General features: G+C 42.3%; 1 protein-coding gene across 3 annotated transcripts in view; it reads right to left on the bottom strand.

Annotated features, from left to right (window-relative positions):
• Positions 1-812: 812 nt before the first annotated feature.
• The window catches only part of SEC22C (SEC22 vesicle trafficking protein homolog C (S. cerevisiae)), a 19,273-nt gene continuing 11,049 nt past the window's right edge, over positions 813-9,036 (bottom strand). For all 3 annotated transcript variants that reach the window (XM_010835447.1, XM_010835445.1, XM_010835446.1), the window contains 4 exons: positions 8,312-8,491; positions 4,763-4,881; positions 3,252-3,317; positions 813-1,355 (listed from right to left, as the gene is read on the bottom strand). In XM_010835447.1, coding sequence (XP_010833749.1) covers positions 1,155-1,355; positions 3,252-3,317; positions 4,763-4,881; positions 8,312-8,491 — 566 coding nt within the window. In that variant the 3' untranslated portion in view covers positions 813-1,154. The remainder of the gene's footprint in view (positions 1,356-3,251; positions 3,318-4,762; positions 4,882-8,311; positions 8,492-9,036) is intronic.

The raw sequence follows: 9,036 nt of genomic DNA, 5'->3' as shown, positions 1-9,036 counted from the left end.
AAAGCTCTAAAAAAGTTAACATACACATAACCTTTGTTCATATAAAAATGAGGGAGTTGGTGATAGACAGGGAAGCCTGGTATGCTGCAGTCCATGGGGTCACAAAAAGTCAGACACGACTGAGCAACTGAACTGAACTAAATCTAATTAAGATGATTACAAAAGGTGTAGAGGAGTAATTAATTTGTGAGGTCTTCTGAGAACAAGTACTCAGGGTCAAGTATTAAAGGACATGATTAAAATGCCCGGCACTCGGCTGCCACATACAATGTTGATGAAGCAGCCTCTCCCACCTGTAACTGCAAACTGCCAACGTGTGAATGTGTGACCCACCTCCTCTAATTTGTGGCCAACTGCAAGGAGTCTTGATATTCTCATTTCTGCTCATGCTTATAAGCTTATGATCCAGTAGCACTGGTTACTTAATTTTAAAAATATTCAGATATACCCTACAAATAAATACAAAACATTTCTGTATCCCTACAGTCCCACTACCATGAAAGGTTATATATAAATTAAATAAGTTCAGTTTTCTCAACCATTATCTCAACTTCGGTTTGTTCTTAACCCTAAGTGAAGTTCAATTTATATCCAAAATATATTTAAATATTCTAAAGGTATCAGACCTAAGTTATCAAAAATGTAAACAAAATTTATCTATGTTATACCTATAAACCACTTTTTAAGTTAATTCACCCTGTGCTGACCCTCTTAAAAAAAAACTCACCAAAGTCACATTTAGACTGAAAAGCTGATACAGATGTTTAAGTGGTTCCTTGGAGACAACTGCCAATTACTTAAAACTACCGATACTGAATCTACTGGTTTATTGCATCACTCAACGTAAAAGACCAAAATCATTCCATGTTGGTCTTCCAGTAATGCGCTTTCTGACTGGGCTCCCAGATTCTGCTGTCCAAAGTGCTGAACTGGAGATTCTGCAGTAACTCTCACACAAAACTGAGACCAGATGTCCAGCAACTTCGTGCTTCCCACTGCACCAGTGAAAAAAATCTTGGTTTGAAGGATCAGTCTGCTTTGGTTGAAAGGAACTTCGAGGATGGAAACTTGAGGTGAAGCCAAGAAGTAAAAGGGGAAACGCCAATGACCCTCAAAGGAAAATCAAAGGATCCGTCCATCCCATGGCCTCAGCCTCACACTCCGCAGTCAGACTGCTTGTCCTGAAGCTGCCTCGTCAGTATCTGATGAGAAGACAGGAAAGCCACTCCTATGTGGAAGAGGATTTGCCAGAGGTTCCTCAGCCCATGCAGGTACACGTTGCCCAGGCAAATGAAGAGCAGCATCAGCACCACCTTCATAGTCCTGGCTGGACTGTAGAACAGGTACAGATAACACTGAAATGACACCAGAAGAGGGAGGCCCATCAGAGATAGCAAGATGGCCGAGGTCAGACGCCAGGTCCACTGATAATACCTGCCCCGCAGTGGCGTTTCATACACGTTGGCTTAGTAAACTGAAATTTGTTACAGTGGAGCTTGGACTCACTGGATCAGTTGTTGTCAATCAGTGGATGAAAGTGGGGATTTGGAAGAGATAAGAAAGTGAAATAGAAGGTTACAGGAGGAATGAGAACACAGCCCTCTTGAAAGAATTTAAGAAATACAGACAGACATGTCCAGGCTGTGCTGTACATAAAGAAGAGATGTGGGTCGGGGGCAGACAGCCAGGTGGGGATACCCTAACAAGAGCAACTGGCCTAAAGGAACTTTTCCTTTGGGGGAGTTATAACCGGTGAGAAAGTTGGTGAGAGAAGCTGTGCTTTTACTATATTAGTTTTTCCTGAGTTACAATTACATAGGGAACCACTGTTCCCTAGACAGCCTCCCTGTTACATCTTCAGAAGCATCTCTGACTCAGGGAAAGGTCTTTCAGAATGATGCTTCCTGTAGGGCTATCACACAGAAAGAGGACATTCTTGTTCTGCAAAAGGTGGAAATCATTTTTTGTTTCAATGTTTAAAAAAAAAGGCACATTCTGAAAACACAGGGCAATCTGACAAAAGCTCAGAGTGAAGTGGGAGGGAGAGTTCCCCATCGAAAGAGCTAATCAAGTAAGACCACAGATGAGGGGATGAAGGTGGAACTGGAAGATCCCTGCAGCCCTGAAACGCAAGGTCCAGGAAACTATTCTTGTCAACACCCATGATCTCGGGGACTTGATTTTCCAAAGAATGAGTGTATTTTCAATCTTAGGTTGAAAATTTCTTTTTGCACAATCAGATAATTCGTAAAAATAGGCCATCTAGGATGTATACAGAAGAGAGAGGAAGTGCCCTGAGAAAAGAACTTTTAATTACAAGAAGAAGAGGCTTAAATATGCATAAAAGGTACTAAAATCCTAGACTTTGTAGAGGGTGGGGAAAGAGAGTCAGGTTTTTTTGTTAGAATTAACTCTGCTTAAAGGGGATTCAAGTCTTGCCTGGTGGCTCAGATGGTAAAGAATCTGCCTGCAATGCAGGAGACCTGGGTTCGATCCCTGGGTCGAGAAGATCCCCTGCAGAAGGGAATGGCTACCCACTCCAGTATCCTTGCCTGGAGAATTCCATGGACGGAGGAGCCTGGTGGGCTACAGTCCATGGGGTCACAAAGAGTCAGACACGACCAAGCGACTAACACTTTCACTGCTACCTTTTCATAGGGGATTCAAAAGCCCCTTCCTACCCCAGCCCTTAAGCACACAGCTTCTCCGGAAATAACTAATAATCAAAGCGCTCTAGTTAGTATTATAATTTTTGTTTCATTTCCTAAGGACAGATTTCATTTCTATTAGAAACAACAATTTTTTCCCCAGTCCTGTGTCTGAAAAAAACACACATACCTGGGCATCAGTTCTGCAGAAGGACATTTGTGTACTTGGATGCCCAGCAATAAGCACAAGGCAGGCTCTGCCTCACACTGGCCAGGCCCAACCCAATCCCCACTGCAGTCTCATCCCTCCCTTCTTGGGAGCCCGGTCCCAGTTTCTAGTTTCTGTCCTGCACTGTTTCAGAGGCCCTGAGGCCTAGGGCAAATGACTTTCCCTTTCTGGGCCGAAAAGTCTTTTCTCTGTACAATGAGAGGACTGGACAGGATGGGTGGAAAGTTGTTCTGTTAAGGGCTGGGACTGTCCATGATTTGAACCAATGTCTTGGTGGAATGAAAGCAGGATCTGGAAACTCACTGATGGTTCCAACAGAGCAAAATAAGGTAATGGGCTTAACCCACTCACTAAAACATCAACATTTCACCCACCTGGAAAATGCAGGCTACAAAAGGAATAAGAAAAGCCAGAATATTTCCAATTTCTTCATGTGCAACCTAAGACAAATAAGAGGAACACATGAAAAGGAACAGTTAGAGGGAATGAAACAGTATGACATGAAGTGCATTACTCTGCATTGGGTCTGGTATAACCGACAGTACAAAATCCCTGCCTGGGTGAGAAACCAGCCCCTGTTCACGTATCAGACCGGGGGGTGACAGAAGATCCTTCTGAATGGCCTGGACACACCAAGCACGTCCAGTTCCCATGCATGTGTGCTGAGCCCGCAACCCGGAATGTTCCCCACCCCCAGCCCCGCCAACCTCTCAAAATCCAACTCATCTGTCAGTACTAACTTTCCCCAATTCCTCCCACCCCAGGTACTGCCACCTCCTAGTGATGTCACCATACTCTGCTATGTGCCCTGAGGCAGGGACTATGTCTTGAGCAACGAACCCCTGTTCTAGTGCACACAGACATTTGGTAAGTATCCGCTTATGAGTCATCATAAACAGCAAGAGCGGGAACCATAGCACGTGTTGGCCAAAGATGGGGTGTGGAAACAGCCAGCCACCACTCAGGGCCCAGGATGCTGCCATTCCCCAAACACCCTGGTCTCTGTAAGGCCCCTGAGATTCAACCTCAGCTGCACTTCAGATTTTAGCTACCACATGCCTAGGCGTGAGCATCTTGACTCTGGCTTTTTTTTAAATTGAAGGATAGTTGATTTACAGTGTTGTGTTATTTCTGCTATACAGCAAAGTGACTCAGTTATACATACAAGTACATTCTTTTTTATATTCTTTTCCATTATGGTTTATCTCAGGAGATTGGATACAGTTCCCTGTGCTATAGTAGGATCTTGTTTATCCATTCTAAATGTAATAGTTTGCATCTACTTATCCCCAACTCTGTTTTTAAAGTTAACATCTATCTGTTCATGTTCATAATGGTACCATGCTTGTTTTTAAGTGCTTGAAATACTTCAAAATTTAAAAATAATAAGTAAAAAGCATTAGAATAGAAAGCTGCTTTGAGATGAGCAGGCTGCCAAATCAACTTCATAGTGATACAGTTCTTTTGACAAAGACACAGGGAGGCTGGTATCCATCTGAATGATATAAATCAGAGTATGAGACAACTCTACCCGGGGAAAAAGGGCCTGAATCTTAAAGTCCGAGAGTCAAACTTTGCCTTGGATGAACAATCCAGCCCCTGCAGGGACTCTCGGTGTCCCCAGGGCCACAGCGTGGCCAGCTGTCCTTGTAGCAAGGTGTCCATTTCTCACCAGTATTCCAGCAGCCCCTTTGGCTTCTCAGGAAAACAAATACAAAAGAGCAAGTTTCTTATTTGCTCAACTCACTATGAAGAATAAAACGAGAAGTAAGAATTTTATTTCAATTTTTAAAACGTAGTGAATAATAACCTTGTAAACAATATGCACCCATATCTGCTTCTTCCATCGCCTGTCTTTCGATTCAAACTGTATAGAAAAGGTTACCTGTAAAGAATGTTCTGCGAGGTGAATTCCGCGAATGAGGTTCAGGGCGGCGCACATGATGTTGAGAATAAGGGAAAGGATGCCCAGGGCTGTCACTGGTTCCATTCGGAAACTAGGAGCTTCACAAGGAAAAAAAGGAAGTGTTTAGTGAAAACAATTTCTATATGAAAAAAAAGTAAAAACATGAACTAGACCTCTGCTAATGAACAAGTTCAATTAAACACACAATTGCAAACATATTAATTTAAAAAGCAGCTGTAGTTAGAGTGGGAAAAGGCAAGGGATGAAGGACAGAAAGGAGCTGGAAATCCAAGGTGAATTTCTTCGAGAAAGAGGCCCTTCTCTAAGAAAGCATAGATTTTCTTAAGTGCTTCATTTCCTTTCTATTTAAACCAGCGGTTCTCAGCCAGAGATAAGGCTCTTCAATCAATGTCTAGGGACATTTTAGGTTGTCCTCCCTGGGAACAGGTTGCTACAATGCACAGGACAGCTTCCATAACAAAGAATTTCCAGTACAAAATGTCAGTAGGGCTTAGGCTGAGAAATCCAGATTTAAAACAATTTATGGCTTTAGTTGTAAATTGCTTGTCAAACCCTAAAGCTTTTCTATTACACACCTCAACCATCAGCATGTAAAGTGTTCCATTCTTTTTCTGATAGGGACAATATTCAATATTATGTGTGCTTCTGGAGCAATTCATAGCAAATGCGATTTTTTAAATTTCAAAGTTATTGGGAAGAGGAGGGAAACATGGATTATTTCGGCTACAAGCTATTTCCAGAACTCTAATCAAGACAAAATGATCACTCCCTCTTTAAAGATAACTGCTAAAACTGACTCTGGTTCACACAATTAAGCAGGGTCCCACCATTCTCTTGCTGTGCTCCTTTTATTAATTTATTTTATTTTTTTGCTGTGCCACTCGGCATGTGGGATCCTTCCCTGACTAGGGGTGAAGCCCCCATCCCCAGCACTGGAACTGTAGAGTCTTAGCCACTGGACCACCAGGGAAGTCCTTGCTGTACTCCTTTTAAATCATCCTTTTTTGTCCTCACATTTCCCGCATATGGATACACACACACACACACACACAAACACCACAGCCCAACTGATGCCTACTGTTAGTGTGTTAGTTTACACTACGAAAACTCCTCTCAGAACAGAGCTACCTGTTAAGACTCTAGACTTGGGACAATAGTGGGGAGTCAAACCACAGTAAAACGTCCTAGAAAGATAGGCAAGTTGTCACCTTCTGCATTTGCTCCTCTTGTCTACGTGGTTAAAAAACAAAACATACATCACAAAGTGACCCTGTCTTCAGGTACAGCAAAGGAGAAGCTTGGGGTCTGATGCCCTAGACATCCTTCCATGAATGTTAAGTCCAATCCCAATGTAAATTACAACAACTTACTGAATGGCATAAGAGTCAATCCAGGAATTCACTGGTTGAAACAGTTCAAATCGAAAACCAAAGTTAAGCCAAAAAATGTGAACATTTAAAAAACACCACTTTCAAAATTCAAGCAATGAGTTTAGCATAAAACTGTTAAAAAAGTAATTAGACTGTTATAGTATAGATGGTTCTGTCTTCCAGGGAAGGATTATACCATTACAGAGTTCTTAGAATGCAAATATCCACTTTAACTCAAAGTTGGTTTAACTGGATATAACTGTAAACAAAGAATACCAAAAAGCATGCTTTGCTATGTGCTAGGTATTGAATGCTTCATGTTGTTAGTGGCACACTAAGTCACGGGTGCCAGGGCACTGTGAATATGTTCATCAACACTTCATCCCTCGACAAGGACTCAGAAATCCAAAGGGACAGAGAGATGTTTCTGGGTCCCACAGAGAACCCAAGAGCGAGAGGTCTAGTAGGCCTGGCCCTGACCCCTGCCCACTCTCATCCCCACAGCCCTCCACGCCCTCCATCAAGGAGTGGGGGTTTCTTGGTGGAGATTTGCAATGTTTCACCATTGCAGTGATGAGATAAGGACTCACTGTTAAAGGAAAAAAGGAGAGAGAGAGAATGTACAAATCTGTACTATTCAACAAGTGACTTCCAGCAAAGGAGAATGAAAATCTCCTTCAGTTCAGTTCAGTTGCTTAGTCATGTCTGATTCTTTGTGACCCCATGGACTACAGCACACCAGGCTTCCTTGTCCATCACCAACTCCCAGAGCCTGCTCATGTCCACCGACTCATGTCCATTGAGTCAGTGATGATATCCAACCATCTCATCCTCTGTCGTCCCCTTCTCCTCCTGCCTTCAATCTTTCCCAGCATCAGCGTCTTTTCCAATGAGTCAGCTCTTCACATCAGGTGGACAAAGTATTGGAGCTTCACCTTCAGCATCAGTCCTTCCAATGAATATTCAGGACTGATTTCCTTTAGGATGGACTGGCTTGATCACCTCGCTGTCCAACGGACTCTCAAGAGTCTTCTCTAACACCACAGTTCAAAAGCATCAAGTCTTTGGTGCTCAGCTTTCTTTATGGTCCTCTCACATCATATGTATGGTCTCTCACATCCATACATGACCACTGGAAAAACCACAGCTTTGACTATAACGGACTTTGTCAGTAAAGTAATGTCTCTGCTTTTTAATATGCTGTCTAGGTTGGTCACAATTTTTCTTCCAAGGAGCATGCAGCTTTTAATTTCATGGCTGCAGTCACTATCTGCAGTGATTTTGGAGCCCAAAAAAATAAAGTCTGTCACTGTTTCCATTGTTTCCCCATCTATTTCCCATGAAGTGATGGGACCAGATGCCATGATCTTCATTTTTTGAATGTTGAGTTTTAAGCCAGCTTTTTCACTCTCCTCTTTCACTTCCATCAAAAGGCTCTTTAGTTCCTCTTTGCTTTCTGCCTTAGGATGGTTTCATCCGCATATCTGAGGTTATTGATATTTCTCCCTGAAATCTTGATTCCGGCTTGTGCTTCATCCAGTCCGGCATTGTATATGATGTACTCTGCATATAAGTTAAATAAGCAGGGTGACAATACACAGCCTTGACGTACTTCTTTCCCAATTTCGAATCAGCCCATTGTTCCATGTCAGGTTCTAACTGTTGCTTCTTGACTTGCATACAGATTTCTCAGGAGGCAGGTAAGGCAGTCTGGTATTCCCATCTCTTGAAGAACTTTCCACGGTTGTTGTGATCCACACAGTCAAAGGCTTTAGCGTAGTCAATGAAGCAGATGTTTTTCTGGAATTCTCTTGCTTTTTGTGTGATCCAACAACATCATTTATATGTGCAGGGTTCACCCTGCTTAAGAAAACAACCTGCTAAGTCACTCTTCTAAATTTCATCAGAAGAGTTGCCTCCCTTCAGATCAGCTTACTTGTCACAACAGTCAAGCTTCTTTTTTTTTTTTTTTTTTTTAAATAAAAGCTACCTGGAAACAAGATCAGCCCATGTCTTTTCCCCCACACATTTTATATACCGCCCCCCAGCCAAACACCTTCCTAGTCGAACAATGTCCATTTGAAATACACACTCTCACCTCATTTTCATCAATACCAGAGCGCAGCAGGCCACCTACCTGGCTCCAGGTGCATCAGTGTGTGTCCGTTCATCACCCCATTAGCCACATCTGTATCTTCCAGTGTGAGAACCACTGGTGGCTGGAACTTGAGTTCCTCCTGAATTTTTCCTAAGCTGCTGTCCATCTGGGTGGAACTTACATAGTTAAAATGCCACTTCACTTTCTGAATGACATTGTCTGTGAAAAGAGAGCAGTCCAAACTGAATGTCATCACAATGGATGTTATAAGACAATAGGTACACAATGAAATTTGCATTTCTAAGCAAGCTAATAAGTTAGCCAGACTCTGAAGAGTGTCAACTACACATGAGGGTCGAATGATTTGTAGATATCAGGACTGGTCTCATCAGTCTCTCAGAGGAGAATAATTAAAATGTGACAGTCTGTCCATCAGGACCTCAGTGGCAAGGGAATCAGGGGACAGGCTTGAGTCTTAGCTCAAGCACAACTCATAGTACAAACCTGGGCCATTCACAAAGGATTTCTAAGATTGCAAAATGGGGACAGTCATTCTTGACCTGATTATCTCAAGAAAAGGTGTGTGAAAAAAAACTACAAATGAATGTGAATACGTTGTGCAAACCAGGATTATATGAAAGGTATTGGTTTTAATTATTTGATTTACATTTAGTATTAATCCATTACCAACTTTTAATAAGTACTTGAGGTGAAGTTTCAAATATATTGACAAAACAAAATCATGTATAATTCTAATATCCGTG

Source organism: Bison bison, unplaced genomic scaffold, assembly GCF_000754665.1.
Source record: "Bison bison bison isolate TAMUID 2011002044 unplaced genomic scaffold, Bison_UMD1.0 scf7180017864043, whole genome shotgun sequence".
NCBI lineage: Eukaryota > Metazoa > Chordata > Mammalia > Artiodactyla > Bovidae > Bison > Bison bison.
Note: the sequence above shows the minus strand (reverse complement) of the source record. Positions and strands in the feature narration are given on the sequence as shown.